The sequence below is a fragment of the Gymnodraco acuticeps genome, unplaced genomic scaffold (assembly GCF_902827175.1).
Source record: "Gymnodraco acuticeps unplaced genomic scaffold, fGymAcu1.1, whole genome shotgun sequence".
Taxonomy (NCBI): domain Eukaryota; kingdom Metazoa; phylum Chordata; class Actinopteri; order Perciformes; family Bathydraconidae; genus Gymnodraco; species Gymnodraco acuticeps.
In genome coordinates, this window is record NW_022991046.1 from 310,076 (window position 1) to 333,411 (window position 23,336).

General features: G+C 41.6%; 1 protein-coding gene and 2 non-coding genes across 4 annotated transcripts in view; 2 read left to right on the plus strand and 1 right to left on the minus strand.

Annotated features, from left to right (window-relative positions):
* Positions 1-10,998, minus strand: part of etnk2 (ethanolamine kinase 2) — a 35,593-nt gene extending 24,595 nt beyond the window's left edge. For both annotated transcript variants that reach the window (XM_034236542.1, XM_034236541.1), the window contains exons 1-4: positions 10,598-10,998; positions 3,730-3,867; positions 3,508-3,629; positions 3,051-3,191 (exon numbers count right to left, since the gene is read on the minus strand). In XM_034236542.1, coding sequence (XP_034092433.1) covers positions 3,051-3,191; positions 3,508-3,629; positions 3,730-3,867; positions 10,598-10,792 — 596 coding nt within the window. In that variant the 5' untranslated portion in view covers positions 10,793-10,998. The remainder of the gene's footprint in view (positions 1-3,050; positions 3,192-3,507; positions 3,630-3,729; positions 3,868-10,597) is intronic.
* A 5,369-nt stretch (positions 10,999-16,367) lies between these two features.
* On the plus strand, positions 16,368-16,440 carry trnaf-gaa. The gene has a single exon. It is a non-coding gene; the product is annotated as a tRNA-Phe (tRNA).
* A 359-nt stretch (positions 16,441-16,799) lies between these two features.
* trnaf-gaa lies at positions 16,800-16,872 on the plus strand. The gene has a single exon. It is a non-coding gene; the product is annotated as a tRNA-Phe (tRNA).
* The last annotated feature ends 6,464 nt before the right edge of the window (positions 16,873-23,336 follow it).

Consider the following 23,336-nt stretch of genomic DNA (forward strand, 5'->3'; position numbering starts at 1 on the left):
ATGTTCAGGTGTATATCAGTATGTGGTGTCTCTACTTTAAAGAGTCCTCTCCTGCTGATGTTCAGGTGTATATCAGTATGTAGTGTCTCTACTTTAAAGAGTCCTCTCCTGCTGATGTTCAGGTGTATATCAGTATGTAGTGTCTCTACTTTAAAGAGTCCTCTCCTGCTGATGTTCTGGTGTATATCAGTATGTAGTGTCTCTACTTTAAAGAGTCCTCTCCTGCTGATGTTCAGGTGTATATCAGTATGTAGTGTCTCTGCTTTAAAGAGTCCTCTCCTGCTGATGTTCAGGTGTATATCAGTATGTAGTGTCTCTACTTTAAAGAGTCCTCTCCTGCTGATGTTCAGGTGTATATCAGTATGTAGTGTCTCTACTTTAAAGAGTCCTCTCCTGCTGATGTTCAGGTGTATATCAGTATGTAGTGTCTCTACTTTAAAGAGTCCTCTCCTGCTGATGTTCAGGTGTATATCAGTATGTAGTGTCTCTACTTTAAAGAGTCCTCTCCTGCTGATGTTCAGGTGTATATCAGTATGTAGTGTCTCTACATGTCTCCATGCTCTAATGTTCAAAAAGCTCTTTATATTTCTCATACTGCCTGTGCTGCAGCACCTCTTTTCACCCTCTGTCTGAAACCAGAGCCCAGTCTGCTCTGATTGGTTAGCTGGCCGGCTCTGTTGTGGTTGGTCAACAGCTTAGGCCGTATCTCATTTCTGGGATTTCCCCTCCTTGACTCCTATCCTCGACTCCTATGTGACTTAGTCCCGCCCACAGGAGATGAGAGCGGAGGAGGGGAGCCGAGGAGAGAGGAGTGGAAGCAGCAGGCGGTTAGAGAAATGAGAACTCCTCTCCTCTGAGCGGTCATTGTAACGAGACGTCCATCAATGATGACAGGAGGCACAGCAGCCCTCTGTCTGATGACCACTTATATATTTACTTTTAATTCATTCACAGTGCGGTATAATGAGACAATAACAGGCTACAGATGCGGACACACACACACACACATATATTTATATATAAATATATACAATTCCAGAATCAAACAAGTATGAAAGCACTCTCATAATAATAACGTAACACTATCAGAGACTGGATATATAAATGACGGGCCAAAAGTTTTATTTACAAGTATTAAAAGTAAGCAGAGGACACCAAACCAACTGAGACCTGTCTGTCCGCTGCATCTACACAATGTACCGCACACACCTACAGCTCCTAAATCAGGCTACAGCCGTTGTGTATTTTATTATGTGAAGCACTAAATGGTTTTAGAAAAATATCGACTCTTTGTAGATATCTAGTAAACTAAAGCAAATAAAGAGAGTAGGCCTGTTATACCGAGTGATATATATTTTACACACTGCTCTGCTTTCTGCACGGACCTCACAGCTGTTCTGTCTGGAAACATTGCGTCGCGATGGAAGCAGTTAATAAAATAATATCCAGGGGATGCATGCAGAGCTGTCATTGGCTGAGATAAGTCCGGCCGTGCGTCACGACTCTTTGAAACATCTCTGTTCCCGGAAATGCATCCGTGGAGGACCGTGGAGGACCGTGGAGGACCGTGGAGGACCCATCAGTGTCTCCTCGGTTAGAGCTCCTCCAGAGAGCCTCCTCGACGCTCGATGCTCGAAGTGCATTTAGAGCAGTGTTTCTCAAACTTTTTCATACCAAGGACACTTAACCAATAAAAAAACACTTGCGGACCACCTAACTCCACAAATATCAAAAAACACATTGTTTTTCTAGAACAGATTACAAATCGCCTGAAAATGGTATAAACATGTGGCAACATGTGTGATGAAGGTGTTGCGCTGGGCTTTATCATGCAATCGAAAGTGAAACTTAACCTCACTCCATTGCGGAGATATTCCCGCGAGAGTGTGGAAAACTGAAATGTATATATTTATTTCAAATGTGAAATGTTACTAATATACTCACGGACCACTAGAGGGCGCTCACGGACCACCAGTGGTCCGCGGACCACACTTTGAGAAGCACTGATTTAGAGAAATGAGATGTCCTTCAACATGGCGTGCTGAAATTCATTTCCGGGTCACTACCGGAGGACCGAGGAGTCGAGGAGTCGAGGAGGGGAAGTCCCAGAAATGAGATGCGGCCTTTGAGATGTAATATACTTATTGTGTAGATAATGCAGAAAACTAAATGAAAATGAATAGTACTGAAGATTTTTTTCATATCTGTCTAACTATAAGCTATTGTTTATCATTTAGTACAAATATGATAATCACCCCTATGTTATTACGAATGTTTGGATCACGTGAGTCACGACTGCAATCCGGTACTGTAATAGTATGATACAAATAATATTGGAGTGTAACCTGTATCTGTGCAGAAATACAGCTTATTCAGATGTTGTTGAATATTTAGAATTGTATTGTTAATGTAATGAATGTCACTTTCCTGTTCTTTGTGTATCACACTTGAAAATAACACAGATCTCTACCGATGTGTTCAAATTGCCTGTTCACCTCTGGGCTTTCACACAAGCTGCTTCAAACCCCAGAGCAACAAGCGTCTGCTGTCCGGCTCCAGGTCGCCGCAGCTGACTGCGTAACCAAGGAAGAGAGAAACGTGACCTGATGCAGCGAGCTGAGCAAACATCTGGCCTCCGCATGCCTCAGACTCCCTAATCCAGTCTGCTGTTATTGTTACACTTACATAAGCCACATTCTGGATGTATAGAAGCCATCAGAACAGAAAGATATCAGCAGCTGGACACGTTACGAAAGGGTCTTCCTTCGACAAACCACAGGTCTGAAACCAGGATGTAAACTTCCTTTCACTTCCTGCCTCTACAGATATCTAATCGTTCATAGATCATTTGTAAGATCAACACCCTCTGGTACTCGTGGTAACTACCTGGTGCAATAATACTTAATGAAACTAGTTCCCCGAGTGCTCTGAGATGATATCAGACTCAGGGCAAATAGACTCTGCACCTCAGAAGCTATGTGTGTGAGTGTCGGTGTGTTTTGGGTGCTGTATCACAGATCGAGATCTACTGCTGAGAAGGGCGATCTCACCTGATGTTGGACGCTTGGTCGGTGAACTCGGTGGCCACGAGGGAGAAGTACTTCCTCATCTTGATCCAGAGGTTGGGTTTGGGGATGCAGCCGTTGTGTGCGTGGATGGCGTGGATACGAGCCATCTCCCCAGCGATCATTCTGACAGGACACATGAGTGTTCAAAAGCCATCACCAAGGATAATCCGTGTCATCAGATTACATATAAGTATTGATTGCATCTATCGTCAGCCTCACATCATGTGGCAGACGATCTAACCGACCATTCAGCCTGTGATTAGCATGTTTTGCTACATGTGCCTTTTCCCTGTGTCGCGTCGAGGCATTTCTGGCTTGTGAAGAATGTAGAGACCTATGATAGACCTTGAAAGTGTGATGCTACAGTGTAATAATTCAAGCATCTCAGGGCAAAATCAGAATAAATCCTGAGTATTCCCACGATCTCCTAAATCCTAACCTGAGCAAAGAAGGATCCCTGACATCCTGCGTCCCCAGAGCGTCCCCCTGCATGAACTCGTAGCAGATGCCATTTTGAAATGAGCAGTAGAGGCGAGGAGCGCAACCATTAGCATGTAGCACCTAGAGAAGAGACACAGAAAAACACAAGAATTAGAGACAGGAGAACAATCTTTTGAAGTGTTTTAATTCACAGCAAAGCACGGCCATTTTGATGAGCTACCTGGAAGCTATTCAGCTCATTGTCCCTGTCCACAAACAGCTCCGTCTTGTTCCCGTAAACTCTGACCAGGACCACATCCTCGGGCCTGTCCTCCACGTAGCAGCCCACCAGTTTGTTGGTGGTTCCATCTGTGAAGAGCTGGAGGAGGAAGATAAAATAAGTCATGTAACCTTTCACAGAGATCCAGAGGAATACCCCCAACCTCTCCGCACAGCGCCATGAAGCTTTTCCAAAACAATCAGCTATCAGCTGTCAGGACCAACAGTGCAGACACCATGCAGCTCTCACCTTCATGAGATATTAAATGTCTCATTCAGCAGCACTTTCAACTGGCATATGTCACATGAGCCTCGGGACCTTTATGTCAATCTATTTGACACATTCGCATTGTCACCCGGTATAGGTGTCGGTATCCACGTGTGTTTTCTTGTGTTTGCTGAATTTGAGACATTTCTAGCAGTCAACTAGGGCTGTACAATTAATCAAATATTAACCGTGATCATATGTTTGGCTTCACACAATTTAATTAGCAGGATTGACTGAGATAATGTGGTTTAAAATGTGAAGACGAGCCTAATTGTAAGTCTTATTTTGATGCAAATATATGCAGTGGTATAGTGGGGTAGACGGGGCGGGGTGGGGAGACACTATGGACGCGCTTGTGAACTGTCAACGGGGGGGGGGGGGGGGTACACTGTGGACCACTGTCGCCTGTCAGCGCAACTTACATGATGCCATTTAAAAAATATAATAATAAAGGGCGGTGCCGGCCGTCAGCGAACCGAGCCGGCCTTTCTGCGCGACTGTCACTCTATGCGGGACATAGTCTCAATTTGTGGGACGCGGGACAAATGATAAAAATGCCGTGTGTGCAGTCCCGCACGAAGCCAGACACCTTGCACACCTGGCATACCCCCGGATGCCCCCCTAGAGGATCTGACGTCCACCCGCCAATTAAAACATGTTCATACAATAATGAATACATTCGAAACCTTCTTTAAGTATCAACATGTCAATACGTTTCAGTCACACGGTGCTGCCCCTCACACACGCTTCAAATCAAGTTACATAAATACTTGAGCTACGTTTTTATTATAATTACTGTGAAATGTATATGTTTTCGTCATTATTACAACAAATACACACTTGCAACTGATAACACTGGCAATGATTTTATATTTATTAGACTATTAAAAAAAAATCTTGTTTCAGAAAAGTGGGGGCTCCAAATAAGTGGGGGGACGACGATCCCCCGCGTCCAACGACCACTACACCACTGAATATATGCGAGTTGGTAGCAACATGAAAAGTGCAGTATTCAATTGATTAGGCTTTCTCAGATATTACTCCCGATCTTTCATTACATTCATAGCATTTGAGTGGATTTAAAATGAGCCAAGTGTCCGTAGGGACTTGGGTATAGGTGGGTCTAATAGTCAAGCCACACTTTTCGAAAGACTTCAACCAACACACGTATATCCATTTTCAAACGTAGCTTAGATATGACCACATCCACTTCCGCATGATGAAAAAACGTAAGCAAAAAGCCTTGTGTCTAAATCTAGGCCGTAAATGTCTGAGACCTCTAATATGTTGATGAGAAACAGTGTAATAGGGGACCTTTAAACAACATCAGTCTACTGCCTCCCACTGCACGAACACAATAACAACATACACACCGCCCAGACGCCCACTCACACATATCTGGCATTCCTTACGTGGCTGACCACAAAGATGGGCGATCAGGCATCCCTGTTATGACCGTAAATACACAGGCATACACGCCTTTGCTACCACACGACTGATCCCTTCTACCGCCACACAATGCACCGCTAACACCGGCGATCACTACATCGACAGACAGCGATAAGCTTGGACCAGACAGAGGTAAACAATCAGCCATATATTTCCTGACGCTTTATTTCTTTTTCATGAATGAGTCCTTGTTCTCTCCGATTCAGCGGTCTTCAGCATGAGAAAGTTGTAAGAGGACACTGTTGCTCTGTTGCTGTTGGCACACTCTGGTGTTTTCAGGATCTCAGAGCTAGTGTGCTGTTTGGAGATAGACGGTGTGTATTTACAGTAAAGGTCTTCCTGTCCAGGTGGCGGGGCTAATCAGGTGTTTCTGTCCTACACATCCAGCGCTTCCCTCTCCCATCCAAACAATGGTCCCACTGCTCAGGAACATCCTTCCCATCGCAACCAAACACTTTTTTTAAAAATAATCTCCAGGTTTCCACCAGTGTGCGGCAAGCTGGGCGTAAGCATTGTGGATTCAAAACAAGAAAAGGATTTAACAATGTTTAAATTAAAGTGTGTAGCCAGCCACCTTTTTAAAGAGTTGAGTATTTTGTGTCTCTCTGTGCTTTAATGTTCAAAAAGCTCTTTATTGTTCTCATATAGTCTGTGCTGCAGCACCTCTTTTCACCCTCTGTCTGAAACCAGAGCCCAGTCTGCTGTGATTGGTCAACCGCTTAAAAATGTCCCGCCCCTTAGCCTATCACGTACAATGTGTTGGAGAGCTAGCCAATAGAAGTGCGAGTGTTACATAGTGATGTCACTATGTACTGGAAGTAAACAAAGGAGTCCAATGGAAGCATTTGTTGGCAGGGGGGGGAGTGTGGGAGAGAAACTCCCTCTGGAGGGGACACAGGGATTATAGCCTTTGCAGACCTTTTACGTTCACAAAGAAAAGCCCAAAAAGAAGAATAGGGTCGCTTTAAGGTGGACCTGATATTATCATATCAGCAACAAGCATTTTTCTCTAAGGTCTTGCTTAGCATCCCCCACCCCACCCTATGTATTCCTGCGTTGACCTTGTTATTGAGTCGTGGGCAGTTGTGCAGCTGTACTCCATCGGTTCTTGACGAAATCATACAGTGAGGTAAAAAGTCTGTTTGGGTGGAGCTCAGTGAGTCTGCTTTGTAAAGATCGAGGTCAACATTTTCACATGCTCTGCTGCAGGTGTGTGTGAATGTGTGTGTGTGTGTGTGTGTGTGTGTGTGTGTGGTGTGAATGTGTGTGTGTGTGTGTGTGTGTGTGTGTGTGTGTGTGTGTGTGTGTGTGTGTGTGTGTGTGAATGTGTGTGTGTGTGTGTGTGAATGTGTGGGGTATCAGATCCAGAGAGACCAGCCAGCAGGATGTAAACACACGGTTGGGGTTCAGACCGTGCCACGTTAGAGAGTAACAGCAGTAGCATTGTTTGTATCGTGCCCGCTGTCAGAGCTAATCCAAAGACTTTGACCTGGCAGTGACACGTCAGTCACTTGATCATTTTACAACGTATCAATTATGCATTTCCTTCCCTGACACCATGCATCTCTAAAAGGGATTGCGCAACAACACGTGTGTGTGTGTGTGTGTGTGTGTGTGTGTGTGTGTGTGTGTGTGTGTGTGTGTGTTGAATATGTGGCAAAGGTTATCAAAAAGTGTCTGATGTTCATGTTGGTTGGAACACAGAATGCACACCAGAGATACAAAATGGATTCTATTATTAAGGATTATTCAGATAATACAATTCCAGGCCATAAATATTGCTCAATAGTATTAAGTTAACTATTCAGCTTTTGTATATTAACTTATCAAGAACAGTACCTTGATACTCATATAAAGCAGCATGCGACTTTAAAGTGTGCTTGCTATGAAAGTATGAACAGTATCACACACACACACACACACACACACACACACACACACACACACACACACACACACACACACACACACACACACACACACACACACACACACACACACACACACACACACACACACACACACACACACACACACACACACACACACACACACACACACACACACACACACACACACACACACACACACACACACACACACACACACACACACACACACACACACACACACACACACACACACACACACACACACACACACACACACACACACACACACACACACACACACACACACACACACACACACACACACACACACACACACACACACACACACACACACACACACACACACACACACACACACACACACACACACACACACACACACACACACACACACACACACACACACAGTAGGTTTTCGACTGCTGTTGGATAAAGGAAAACTCCAGGAAGTCACATGTGGCATTTAGCTTCATGCCGCAGAGCTGGGTTTAATTCAATCATAAAGTGATTATTTCTTGTTCACTTTGAGAGCTGGACAAATGTTCCTGCCTGTCCTTGTTTGTATTGTCTTTTAGCCCCAAGCAAGACGCAGACAGGTTTTCCTTCTGTTTTGGTCTTTTTGTTTCAAACTGTATATGTTTTAAGCCACATGTGTCCAACTCAAGGCCCGGGGGCCAAATCCGGCCCGTGGTGGATTTAATTTCGGCCCGCAGGATCATTTCTAATTCCTATTAGATCTGGCCCGCCGGTATATTGCACGCACACCTTCCCTCCATCCTGAGGGTTTCCTCAGCTCAGAGCCTGAGCCCAAACATTGATGACCTTGCACCCAAGATGAGATGCCGAGTATCTGAGCTAGCATCACAGAGCAGCACTGAGTTTCAATGGATGTTTCCTTCTGCACTTTCTCTCAGGACAACAGAGCATGTTTGGTTTGTTCTTTGAGGGGAATAGTTTTTTTGAAGCTGTTGTTAAAAATGTACTCATAAGAAATGACTCTGAAAAGCTGCAGATAGAGCCATAAGAAATGAATGCAACTGATTATTTAATGTTTAATGTTGTTTTTAAAGGCGATCATTGAAGCTTTGTTAGCTCCAGGTTTAATATGTGCAATAAGTTCATTTCAATAAGTTCTGCAATAAACATTGAACCCTCGACTATCACCCATTTTTTTATTTTGGCCCTCTGTGTATTTGAGTTTGACACAATGCCACCTCTGCATGTCATTTCTTCTTTTAAGACTGCATTCAGCGCACATACTTTGAAGATTTGGCTTACTTTGTGGAAACTGACATTTAGAGAAGGTCAGCCTAGCCAGTTGCGACATTTGCTCTCCAGTTTATAGACACACACACACAACCCTCATCTCTTTCTTTCTTTAGGAGAATAAGGAATACTATTTTAAAAAGACAGAAAAGTAACATGTTCCTAAGTACCGTGAATGCATGATGTAACGGTCGACATCACATACCCTCCCACAGCACCGTTACACTAACTTCTATGTAATAGTTAGTAAACTCATTAGTCGGCCTCCGATGAAGCGGTAAGGTTTGTCAGCATGCTTCTCTCTCAGTGTCCCAACAGCTGGATGTTAATGAGTCTAACATTCAGACACACTAGATTAGCTGCTAGACATAATCAACTAAGCAATGCTGAATACTAGCTCCCAGTCTGAGTTCAACCAGCGATGAAACAGTCTCCAGAAGGTGCGTCTGCTTCACACACAACATTACGGACTATAACAACACTGGTTTGCAATGTATATACTATGTTTCAATTCTACTACTGGCTGCTTATTCGTTTTGCAGTACCCAACTCCCGTAACAATGATGTCGTAACATAAAACTGTGTAATACTTTATACTAGGAATTATAGTATTTACTGTCATTCTGCAGCTACTTCATTACTTTCTACTTGGTTCACGTTCTTTATAATGCAGCTACATCCTTTTGATACTTATGTATAATTATTTTGTGTGAAATGTTTAATATGTGTGCTCACTTGACTAGTTATGTTGTGTCCATCAGTACTGTCTCTTCGCTGCGGCTTGTAAATGTCCCCTCGGTGGGACTAATAGAGGAAGTCTGATTCTGACCACCACGTCACCTGGCGTGTACATGTTGTGTACTTTGGACCTATGTGATGCTGTCTGTAATAAAGTGGTGGAAAGTCATTAAGTACTAGTAAATGTCATTCACTCTAGTACTTTACTTAAGTACAATTTGGGGAACTTGTACTCTACTTGAGTATTTCAATGTTTAGCTACTTGGTACTTTTACTTCTCTACAATTCAGAGGTAAATAGTGTACTTTTACTCCTCCACATGTATGCAGTACCTTTGCAGATATAGTGATGAACAATATGATCAACACTTCAATGAGACTTTACTCACAAGCTGCATCAGACAAAGGAATTCAAACTAGCTCTACATATACCAGCTTTAATAAACACATTCATACATATATAAGAATAGTCAAAACATAAAATATGTATTATTCTTCACAATGAGTACTTTTACTTTTGGTACTTTAAGTATATTCTGTTGCCAATACTTTCGTACTTTTACTTGAGTATCCTTTTGATGCAGGACGTTTACTTGTAACAGAGGATTCCTACACTCTGGTACTTTTGATCTGAGTACTTCTTCCACCCCCTGTCTGTATAATGAGTAATCCTCCAGCCTTTTGGGTGACTCACTGACTGGATGAGTTTGCTACCATAACTAACTTAAAGTCTGAGAGCATCTTGCTAGCTAAGCCAACGTTTCAACATTATTGTTGACTTAAATGAACCTAGTCAGTGTATAATGTGTACACGGTCCTCCTCAGAGGTACTACCTTAATGTCATGGAGTAAAAGTACACGATTTACTTCTGAATTGTAGTGGAGTATAAGTAAAAAGTAGTGCAAAATGGAAATACTCAATTAAAGTACAAGTACCTCAGAACAGTACTTGAGTAGATGTACTTCGTTACTTCCCACCTCTGCTTGCTAGCTTAGCTAACGTTTCTATATTATTTGCTAGTAAGACAACCACGGAAATAAACAAATAGTCATCTTCGTTGATTATAACGAAGGTGTAAATAGAGGTGTGTCGTTTGTTGAAATAAATGAAGCTACTCAGTGTTTAATGTCTCCTCGGCCCTCCTCCTCCTGTCAGTCTTAAACTAGCCTAGCATACCAGCTAGCAGATCCCGTTACCTTGGTTTTGACCCGGTTCGCGTCCCACGCCGGTCTCAGGTCTTTAATGAGCTTCATCGCCCCCTCCGTCACATTGTGTTCGTCCACAAAAATAGGGATTTTACGAATAAACGGCGACCCCACCGGCACATGTATCTGCGTCTCCATCCCGTTTGTCTTTACCGTTAGTCTCCTCTCCGGTAGAAACTGCAGCATACAAGAGTCGCTTGTTTTATGATCAGCTGACGCGTGTATGTTAAAGAAAGGCGGTGTATTTTTGCTTTTGTTTGTTGTTTTAGGTAATGGTGAATTGAAAGCAGGGATGTGGATGATCACTCTGCCGGGTGTGGATGCTCGTCGCCGGTTTTCTTGAGAGCAAACCAGCCAACTGTAGCATTTCCTCCTCCTTAGCTCCGCCCGCCCCGGATCATCCGATTGTACCGCCGGTTGAGACGACGCAGCGCAAGCCGAGCACGCCCATTCATCTCCGAGTGTTGCCGAGCACAGCCGAGTTCAGCCGAATAAAAAGACGCCGAAACAGAAACAGGTGTATTACCAGATAGATTGACACGTACGAGGAATTTGACTTGGTGTCGTGGTGCATACATACAAATTAAAAACAAAAACACAGATAATAATATAATAATAATAATAATAACATAAAAAAAGAATATACATTTTAGTCAAATATAGCAGTTTTTACATTGAAATAGAATGGAATGTGCAGTAATACAAAAACACTGATATTGTGTACATTGTGTGCATTAATGTAATGTATAACTCATCTACAAAATCTATTTGTATTACGTTTTTAATATTATTTATTTAATTCCTTTTATTATATATTTATATTATTATTATTTATTTATAGATTTCTACATGTTATTGGATCTATTCATTTTGTATTATTTCTTCCTTTAATTTTTCGAGAGGGATCATTATTTATTTATATTGTATTTTACTTGTATTATCATACCTTTTACCTCCTTGTGTCTCTTTAACTGCTAAACTGTTATATTATGTTGCTATGCTGCATGTTTCCAAAAAGATCTTGGCGTCTGATCTGAGGTGAATGTTTTGTTCCCTGTGTTCATTTGTATTGTGTGCCAAATTTGTCAAAGCACCTGAGGCCTGTACTACGAAGCCATTTCAACATAAACTGGATATCTGTTCCTTTGATCTCATAGAAGATAGCATTTGAGACATAATGCAGGGACATTGGGTTGTTAACAGGGCAGGCATGAAAGTCGGGTTCTTAATTTAATATCAGATTTCTGAACTGAATACAAAAAAAAAATGTTCTGAGCAATTCATTTTGAAATTAGTTTTACTATAGTCTCAGAATCCTGAAATTTCCCCCAGAACCATTTGCCTCAAGTCCCGGCGTTTCAACTCAGCCTCTACAATAAAGCGACTGGTTGACAAAAAAAAGAATAGCAGAAATATAAGGATTTGTGAAAAAAAAAAAAAGGAGTTTGGAGTTTTGGTGGGAATGTCTGTTAATTGCACTGGCCTATGGAAAACCAACAGTGCCACAATACATCAGTATTTTTACTTGTTTGTTTTATCGCGTTTATGACGTGCGTTTTTCGCGCATTTAATAGTTTAAAATGCCGCTTTTTACAGTGCTTTAAATAAGATATGTCATGTGTTTAAAACACTTGACTGTAGCAGAGGTCTGTTACGTTCCCTTTAAGCCCGTGTCACACTGTCCCGAAATTGACACCAGATGGACACACGATAAAGGAAATGTTCAAATTCGGCTCTGATCGTAACAACATCGGGCCATTCGTGAGGGCATCTTTTTTGGCATGTCAAAGATTTTGCCACCGCTCACGAAGTTGCTGCCGGAGCCTGAGAAACTCCACCAGCGGTCATACGATGGCTTAAGATGCCCTCACGAATGGCCCGATGTTGCTACGATCACAGCTGAATTTGAACATTTCCTTTATCGTGTGTCCATCTGGTTGTTTTATTGCACAACAAAATCATGTAAACATATTATGTAAATATTAACACAATTTGTGTTCTGTGAAACTGAAAAGGATATAATATATTATTTTGAAGGCGAGTTGACAGGAAGTTGTTGTTGCTATATGGAAACAACATGACGGAGAAAACGTAATATCTTCTACATATAAAGACGGAGAAAGTAAAGAACAAAGTCTGAAAATATCAGTACAGTATCATAGACAGTACTGTAACATAATTGTTTGTGTTACTTTCGTTGCAGTTGTATGTCTTAAATGTAATGTAAATGTTGCCTTCGTGTGTGGTTTGGGGCCATCTTCGTGCGAAATTCACAATTCCATATTCGTGTGTCCATCGGGTGTCAACTTCGGGACAGTGTGACAGGGGCTTTATTGTCTGAAAGAAAAGGGAAGTAACAACAGATTAAAAAAAACGGGCAAAAATATATATATTGCTTAAATATATTTATTTAAATATATAAATACATATATATAATATATATGAAATAATGTATTATATTACATTATTGCCTCTGCATTGGATTATTATCGGATAGGGTAATAACTTCATAATTAACTACGTCTGAAAGCAGAAGTCTAGGGCAAATAATTGCAAGTCTCTTCAGTGCGCATGTCACAAAATGAGATGCATTGTGGGACATAGTTTATGGGCAACATGCTTAAGTAAGATAAGATAAGATGGACCTTTATTCATCCCTGTGGGGAAATTCAGTAGTTTAACAGCAACAGGGTAAGATTGAAAAACAGGACAGCACAGATTCACACAGATTAATAAAATTAATTGATAAATCAAAGATAAACAAAAAGAGAAATAGCCTAACTATAAAATAAGAAATGAATTAAAATGAACATATATAGATATACTGTAAAGTAGCATGTAACCGTATAATAAACTATAAATTATATTCTTTGCAAGCTCTTGCGGGCCACATAAAATGAAGTCGCCGGCCGGATTTGGCCCCCGGGCCTTGAGTTTGACACCCCTGTTTTACTGTAGGCTGTTGCTTGGCGTGGCGAGAATATTGCTCCACTTTCTCCGGTCCCCGAGATTCGGCTTCCAGTAGCTCTGGATCTTAGATCCGCCGGTAGCTCTCCAGATGGTAATCATGTATCTGCTTTGTTTCAAGACCCGCATCAGAAAGCTTTTGAATGGTGCTACTTCTCCAGTTGGTCTACACTCTACCTGCTCTTCACGTAGCTCTGCAGGTGCTTTCTAGAGATAGGCACTGCTCAATCCACTCCTCCATAGTAAGGCCACCCTGGAGGTCGAAGTTAACCTTAAATGTTTCCATCTTAAGCTTTGTTAGTTAGTTAGTTTCGGAACAGACGTAATGTAACAGTTGTAACGGTTGTGGCTTTTCTCAGACGCGGAGGGATACTGACTTGTGAAAATCTACCCGTGATATACGCTCATTATATCCCGGCTAAGAACCAATCAGATTGCTTGATTTGACCTGTCCGTTTTATAATGTTTAATATATGAAAATAAAGAGTGCTCAAACGCCGACTTACAAAACAAACTGAAGACAAAATAAAACAACTTTCTTGCAAAAATAAATTGATAACAATAAACAACACTGTAAAAAGACACAATGGAGCACATCTCCAAAAACTAACAAACACAAGCCACAACTAGTTAACACACTGAGACAAAACTGGCTGCACAGGTCACACGCTAAGATCAAACCACGGGTTGACAATAGATAATTCCCTCACAACACTATTACATCGGGGCGCATTACATGGCTGCAGTACCGCCTCTCTGTCCAGTGGTGGCAGTATAGTGATACAAATGCTACAGTAGTGAGAGCAGTGAACACAGGGTTAAGTCTACAAGGTGCAACACCGAATCTTTTTTATCAAACTAAAATATGAAATAACTTCCCTGTGACAAAGTACATCTCTTATAATATTCTTCATGCTTGGAATGCTGTAGCGCATGAATGCTCCTCTGCTCACAGTTCCCCACAGTAACACAATCAACATGCCATTCTGCTTTAGCGGTTTATCTTACTCTGAGGGCTTACGTATGATGGTAATTTAACATAGATATAAAGTTCATTTAAAATGACTTTGAGAATATCTGAAGATAGAAAATGTTACCCCTGGGTGTTAAACCTGATGTCCCCACATGTAACACCTTATACCTCTAGACCACATGATATACTCTAAATATGAAAAATTGTTGGATTGAATTTGTATCTTTACCCCAACATCATAAATAAGCCATCAGAGCAAGATAAACCGCTAAAGCAGAATGGCATGTTGATTGTGTTACTGGTGGGGAACTGTGAGCAGAGGAGCATTAATGAGCTTAGCATTGCAAGCATGGAGAATATATATGAATATAGGGAGGGTGTGGCTGATCCTCGAATCAGATGATAGCAAGTTCAAGTTCCACTGCAGTCAGCATGTCCAAATTGCTCCTGTGGGGATTGCCCACAGTTCTGAATGTATGGAAGTCGCTTTGGATAAAAGCATCTAACAAGTGACATGTAATGTAATGTTATATTCAAAGATATTTAACATAGAGATCATGTAAAATTAAAATTGACTCAGCATAGCCAAAGACGAAACATATTACCCTTGTAACCCGGGCCCCCGCATGTAAACCCAACAGCGGGAGCGGTGTAAAGTCACTAAGCACATTCACTCAAGTACGGTACTTAAATACAATTTTGAGTAATTATGTATTTTATCTTATTATTATTGTACACATATTAAATAATAGTGAATATTGTTGTGTTTTGGACTGAAACAAATAGGACATTGATACTGTGTCAGTCTGTAATCTAGAATATGAGATGTCATCTGCTCATTTATAAATAAAAGTTTGGTACCATTCTTTCAAAATAAGGGGGGACACTTCTATTTGGATAGTACGTCAATTTATCAGAATAAAACTTTGCAGATAAACCTTCTTTCTATAAATTGTACTTCCCCATCATGGGTTGCCGTCCAGTGTTGTGTATTTTCTAACTAACCCTGGATTTCATGCTCATCATGACTCTGCTGCCTGTCACTAAAATCTCAAAGAGCCAAACAGCCGGTGAACAATGAGATGAGTAACCGCGGATGTCCGGCCACATTAAATCTGCTCAAACTTGTTCCCCATACTGCTGGAGGCAACCCCCTCACAACTGGTGTGTATGTGCGCTAATCCAGAATACATAAACAAGTCCACAGGAAGTTTGGTAGATGTCCTTCTGCTGTGTTTATTTGGAAGCCATTATTGGGCCCACATGGATAAATCTGTTTCATCTTCCCATCATATCCTTTCTGCAGCAGCCTCATGCATTCAGGCAGTGCTGAACATATTCCTGCAGCGTCCAAAACCCTTCATTAGAGCTTACTGCACTCAATGGTTTTGGCCCCCTCAATGACTACAATCCGCTACCTGTTTTCAAACTTCACTTATTTAGGATTATGAGATATTGTATAGGTTGGCCATTACGTTTTTATATATGGGTGCTTTTTTCTTGACATTTTCTGACTGATTGTACTCTGTATTCATTCTAGATGTTGCCGGATGCATTTTAATGTAGGCCCGCTGATTTCACCTGCATATAATACTGTGAATATTTACAAATTGCCTTGGTCAATATTTTCTTTTGTATGGTAGCAACATTTCATCTAGTGTCCCATCTTGAAACCTCCATGTCCACCATTTGCTTGTTAGAAGCCACAGCCCAACTGCCATCAAGCATTAGTTGAAAGTTGTACTCTCTGAAAAGGCTTGTTGTCTTTACTAAATGTTGTGTTGTTTTTGTTCTGACGGCCACCATTATGTCACCTTTTGTGCCGAAATAGCTCAGTTGGGAGAGCGTTAGACTGAAGATCTAAAGGTCCCTGGTACGATCCCTGGTTTCGGCAGCAAAGAGATCAGTTTTGGGCGCAACCGTAATGGTTAGAGCTGCTGAAGCATAGCAGTCTGATTTGGTGCCTTTGTCTGTCGGTCAAAGGTTTACTCATGCCTGGGTGTACAATTGTAGATATGTAAGTCAGATGCTATGTGAGAACCCGACTGCCATCTAGCTCAAGCTAAAAGATGTACTTGCTGCCACTGTCTGCTTTGAGATTTTGTGTTTTTCTTTGGTTGGGATTAAATATATATAGATCCCAGAGGTTAAGTGCCTTTGTCTGGTGGACATGTAGTTTCATTCATACCTGCAATTTAAACTGCAGAAATGCTGTTGTTTTCCATCCTACGGCCACCAAATTACGCTCATAGTGCCGAAATGGTTCAGTTGGGAAAGCGTTAGACTGAAGATCTAAAGGTCCCTGGTTAGATCCCTGGTTTCGGCAGAAAAGTTACCTCAATGGTAAATGTTATGTATGGGTGTGTCAGTGTAACATAACATGGAGTACAGTGCTACTATTGGTGATGCTGGAACTACTATGAAGATGTGCAAACAGCAAGGAATGTGTAATTAGTTTATTCCAAAAATGTTTGAGCATCTAAACTTCGTGCATGTTTGCAAGTGACACTTTTTTTTCTTGCTGTCAGTCACACCCTGATAATGCTGCAGCTCTACCTGTAGCCACATGCTTCATCTCTCCCTGAACCTCGTCCTCGCTCTACACTGGCTTCCAGGAATGCAGAAGGCAAATTGTGTGTGTGTGTATGTGTGTGTGTGTGTGTGTGTGTGTGTGTGTGTGTGTGTGTGTGTGTGTGTGTGTGTGTGTGTGTGTGTGTGTGTGTGTGTGTGTGTGTGTGTGTGTGTGCTGTGTGTGTGTGTGTGTGTGTGTGTGTGTGTGTGTGTGTGTGTGTGTGTGTGTGTGTGTGTGTGTTGGGTAGGTGTGGATGTGTAAGTGGATCATGTGTATGTGCATGCATGCATCTTAGCCATGGCTTTGTACACGGGTGGGACAGCTCAAAAGTAGAACGGTGCTCCTTGGATATCTCAGGAATGAGGAAATGTTTACATTGTCGCAATGCGGAGTGCTGTTTACAATGTGACACACACACACACACACACACACCATAAATCACAGCTCCATTGAACGAGTGAACACCGAGCCTGTTTCTTGTCTAACCTAATTTCTCATGTCAAGGCTCGTGTTGACACACTCCTCGTCTATCACAGATCGCATGATTAGAATGAACTGCTTGTGTTTGGGAAGAGGCACCGTTCCATGTGAGGAGTGTTTACTTTCACACACACCTTCATAACAAAGCGGACGTGGGTTTGTTTTAAAGTTGACAGATGTGGCGGAACAATGTGTCCGGTTTATGATCTACAACAAAGTGACTGAATGGGAGTTCATGCATGTCTGACCATCTGGACTGACAGACTTTGTTAGTTTGCCGGCTGCAATCAGTCATTGATTTCTCATTACCAAAGATTTTGAAATACATCTAAATGCTTGTATTGTAATTGAAAACAAATAAACAATAGATCACATTTCCATGCAATCCATGAACTTTTAAAATGTTGACTTTCGAGTTTGTGACTGCCACAAGAAGATAGAAGATTTTAATATGGTAAACACAACACTTTAAATACATTTTAAATAACTGTATTTTGTATCTTTGCCTGGAATTTCAGTCGTTAAGTAAAACAGAATGTGATTCCTGTGTGGTTGCTTCTCTGCTTTTAGAGTCTTTTAAACTCACTGTGAGTCAGAAACCAACACTTTCAATAAAACCCCCCTCTCATTTTAGAGTTTTGTCAGAGTTGAAAAGCAGCGATTGTCCCCCTCCAGATACTTTAGATATGTTCACCTGAGCAAACAGAGCAGTGAGATCACCAAAGCACTGCTGACAAAAGATTGTTTGTCCTGTGACAAAATAAACTGGATTACAGGTTCAGTAGGAAGCTCTTAAATATGCCTATTGACTTATCTACACAACTAGCCTTCATGGTAACCCCTATAATAAAGTGTAAATGTACACTATTGTTGATCATATGATTAACTTATATTGGTGAACCCCACTCACTTAGAAATGCTGTGATTTGTTATCTACCCAATTGCTAGTTTCAGCCTGCTGCATTTTATTGGGGTATTTCAATGGTGCTTGGGTAGCATTTGTTCCGCCCAGCGTCTGGTTAGTTTCAGGGTCATTCTAAATGACAGTTAAAACAATGCAGATAATACCGTCCTCCTTCTCCGCCATGTGGTATCTACCTAACATCTGGGTCACCTAAACCAATCTGCTGGGTTATCTCCTGGTGGCAAACAGCTTTGTGTTGTTATCTCCTTTCCTACATCAGTCCTCTAACTTCCTTAAAGAAAAGTGTGTGTCCACTTTTGCGCTTACCAAGTCCTCACAGTGGAGTCAGCATACATAGCTTTACAGTGACTTTGTGGTGTGAGTGAAAAACAACTCTCCTTAGTTCCATGCTAGTTTGTAGCTGTCAGATGGCGAACGTCCTCTATTGGATCCTTAATCCTGCCTCATCATTTCAGTCTGATCTGGTGTCTATCTATGTTGTCTTGCACCTGAAATATAAACAATTACCACAGACACAAATGAACCACTAAGGGATGCACAATCCTGATTAAAAGGCAGAAATCAACTACAAGGAAACTAAGACAGAAAATACACAAAAAGACCTCAAAAGCACAACAAATGTCCACAGTCACGTGATGTGATTATATACTAATCTTATCCTGTCCTGAACATGTGGCTCAGTCTTCGAACCTGCAGGCCCTGACAGGAAATGGTCACAGATCAATAAAGAAGTAAGAGGACATCCACAAAATATCATATAGGTCAACATGTGAGACCTTCACCTTAGAGACCCTCACATCGCTGCAGGGTTAAACCAGGACTAGCCCTCTCATCACATCGGTCAGTGTCATCACTTGTGTGTGTGTGTATGTGTGTGTGTGTGTGTGTGCGTGTGTGTGTGTGTGTGTGTGTGTGTTTGTGTGTGTGTGTGTGTGTGTGTGTGTGTGTGTGTGTGTGTGTGTGTGTGTGTGTGTGTGTGTGTGTGTGTGTGTGTGTGTGTGTGTGTGTGTGTGTGTGTGTGTGTGTGTGTGCTCATGCATGCCCAAGTGTCCTGGTGTTCACCTCTGAGAGGAGGAGTGAGGCGGTATCAGTATTGATAGGATCTGGGTTAAGGCTTTGTGTTGACTGCCATATGCTCCTCTGAGGGTCACCAAAAAGACAAACACACTCCCAAAACACACACACACACACACACACACACACACACACACACACACACACATACACACACACACACACACACACACACTGCAGACCCCCACACCTCCTCTTTATTTACAGCCATATCCTCTTGCTTTCTGTCCTTTCCTTTTCAGATCAAGTCCTTTCACCCAGAGAGCAGCAGCTGGAGGACCGGCTCTCAGAGGGAGGACGCCTGACAGCAGGACCGAGGGCGAGTCACACATTAACCTCTCGTTACCCTGATTCAAACACACACACTCACTCACATACACACACAAACACACACACTCACACAAACACACACACACACACACACACACACACACACACACACACACACACACAAACACACACACACACACACACACACACACACACACACATAGGAAAATAGGGAGCATTTAACCTCACCAAAACACCTTTTATGTCATATTTCTAAGACATCTTGAGCTGGAACCCTGAGCTGTATCTCAAGTAAGTACATGTACTCAAGCACAGTACTTTACCCCTTGAATGGGCAAGCTCATATAAATAATTACAATTCCATAATTGCTATTTTCTAATGAATCTAGGCTAAAATGACACATTTCGTTTTATTTAAAGGGGACCTATCATGCTATATTTGAAACATATATTGTAGGGCCATACCTATATAAAACATGTCTGTGAAGTTTTTTTTTCAAAATACCAAACAGTTCACCCATTGTAGCCACGCCTCATACTGCTCAAACCCCTCTATTGAAGCCCTGTTAGAGAAACGCGGATCTTGGGTCCTTAGCTTGAAAAAATAAAAAGAGGAGGCGGAGCTAATGCCTGATCAGAATTCTACCGGAGATAAAGTTACATTCTGCTGTGATAAAACGCCATCCTGTTCTAAACCACATCAAGGATTATTTCTGAAACAGTATGGAGCTCAAATGCTTTTTCTCTCACGGGTTTATCACAAGGTAAGTTCCTTTTTATTTCCTGCTTTTTAAACACATGTGCTCTCCAGTACAGGTTAGCTCTGAGTGTTAGCGATGCTAATGTAAACAAAGACGTCCAAAACACGTCAGGCATTGTTTCTGATAGCAACTGTCTGTGGGTCTGCTGCCGATTTGACGTCAGATCCGATTGAATCTGTATCCGCTCGTTGAACACCCGTTTTTAAAAGATTTGGGTACGGAGGAAAAGAGAGAGGGTTTTATTTTCTGACGCTGCGTGAGTTCCCCGACGCACCGGGGACACATGTTGATGTATAAAAGACATCAAAAAGTGCATTTCGCATGGTAGGTCCCCTTTAAATGTTTAAATATGACCTTTATTTTTCAACTTTCATACTTAAATACATTGCCTATAGGGTATACGTTTATATTATTAAACTTATTACACTCATATAAAACCCATGTTAAACCAAAATTATTCATTTATTATTTATTTAGTTATTTCACCCATTTTACACTGTTATTAGACCCTTTCTGGTTATGGAGCCTCTGGAAATGGATGTGTTGCTGCAGGTTTGACTGTTTCTGACAGCTAACAGCTAACTGGAACAACATCTAACATCTAAAAGTCCCTGTGGGTGGGCTTTGTGCAGTATGTGTGCAAAAACAAAACAAACTGACTTAAACTGAAACCTTTCTTTGCAGCTTGACGTTTTTCCACTAAAATCAGTACAAATGCACAGGAATCGGTAAGAATGCAATAAAAACTATACTAAACTTTACCAAACTGTGAGTTATTTCTACTACGAATCTTAAATGTTTGCTGCATGATGAACACCACAAGATGGATGTGCAGTAGAAACCTTTTGTATGCATAAAATGAAGGAACAACATGATTACATTTAACTGGAATCGTACCCTGCATAATGACATGTGATAAAGAAGTTGATTATATGTATTTAGCTGTCCATTTGTGCGTTAATAAAAAGTACCATGCGTAACCAGGGCGGTTACACACATGTGTGTTACACAGGGCGGTTACACACAGGTATGCACTGACAAAGGTCAGTGCATACCTTGACCTTTACTGTTCAGACTGTTCAAATCACAGATCTTCCCCCTGGCAGTCTGAAAGGAAAAACATGGTTTCCGAGACAGATCCGAGATCTGCCTGCTCACACATGTCGCAGTCCACAGGAGATACGTGTGTTTTTTATATCATCAGGGCTGGAGAGAAGATGTGTATTTGTTTTGGGGAAGTAGCTGTAAGTGGCTTGGACTGTACGCTCACCAATCCAAAGGTAAAAGCCCCATGAGTCAGACTGAGTGCTGCAGCTCAACCGTATTCAGATTAGAGCTGTGGACCAAAACAAAGACCAAACAATACGTGATGGTTTCCCTTTGAGGGCTCATGTCATTCAGGTGACTCATCTGCTGTAGTACATTAGTGTGCAGTATGTAAAGGTGACAAAGAGGGTTCTTCATCTGTAGACATTCTTCAGTTTCGTTCATGATCCATTTGAGTTATTCTTTAAACTCCATGTTTGTTACGGTGGAAATAGACTAACTTTTTCTCAAAAAGCTTTTTCAAGGGGTATTTTTGCTGGCACTGTGACGACCGGATCACTATCCGTTTTCCTCAGAGCTTAGCAACTATCAACAACACAGGACACCCTGCATTTTGTTTTCTATCCTAACTTCGGTTGTTCCACCATCTGGCATTAGTAAGGTTACGGCCTGTCCACACTACAGCTTCGACAGCTTCAAAACGGTTTCCAACGCGTCTGCCCATTCACTTTGAATGGGGTGACGTCACTTTTCACCGAACTGCATTGTGGGAAGCAGAGCGGAGCTTTCTTGGCGTTTCAGGCTGCAAAAGTTGAGCAATGTTCAACTTTTGAAGCTTCTGAAGCTTTCGGTGGAAGCGTCAGCCAATCAAATCATATGCCAGTTCAAGCTCTAGCCAATCAAACCGCTGCTTGTGTGTCAGGGGCGGGAGATTCATGTGATTGGTTGTTGGTCGAGCTTCAGACACGCCTAGCTCCAAGCTTTTTTCGAAGCTGTTGTATGGACGGGCCGTTAGGGGGAAGGAAAGTAAATGCAAAGAACTACATAGGCTACCGATAGCTACAAAGCACTATCCTCTTGCTGTTTTGGTTGTGCATTGCGTGATGTACTAACTATGCGCTGTAAATCCATGCATTGTGAAACTGTTCAATTCAAATGTACTGCATGCAAATACGTTAAAGCAAAAGAAAACAAAAACATGTCTTCACTTTACCTGAGGTGCTTCATTCAGCTCTAATTTGATTGGAATGTTTTGTTAGTTATGTCCTTCTTCCCGCCTTTTGGGAAACATTTGATCAACAACCCAAACATCCATAGCATGCTCATCAATGTCTCAATAAATATAGAAGATTTTACTGTATTTGTAATTGTTTTTATAGTCTATCTTGTTATTCTTGAAATCATATATTGTCATTCATGTGTATTAACCTGTAAAGACAAATGTGTTTTGTGATGTTGGGCTATATAAATACAACTTGTTTTGAATACGTCATTTTTCCATTTTCGTTAATTGACAATACTATATGTGTACTGCTATAATGAGGTGCAGCAGTGGAGTGTAATTGGTGTGTGTGGGAGGGTCACTGCATGTGTGTGTGTTACAAAGACGCTCTCTTTGTGTCGCTGTCAGGTGTGTGAGT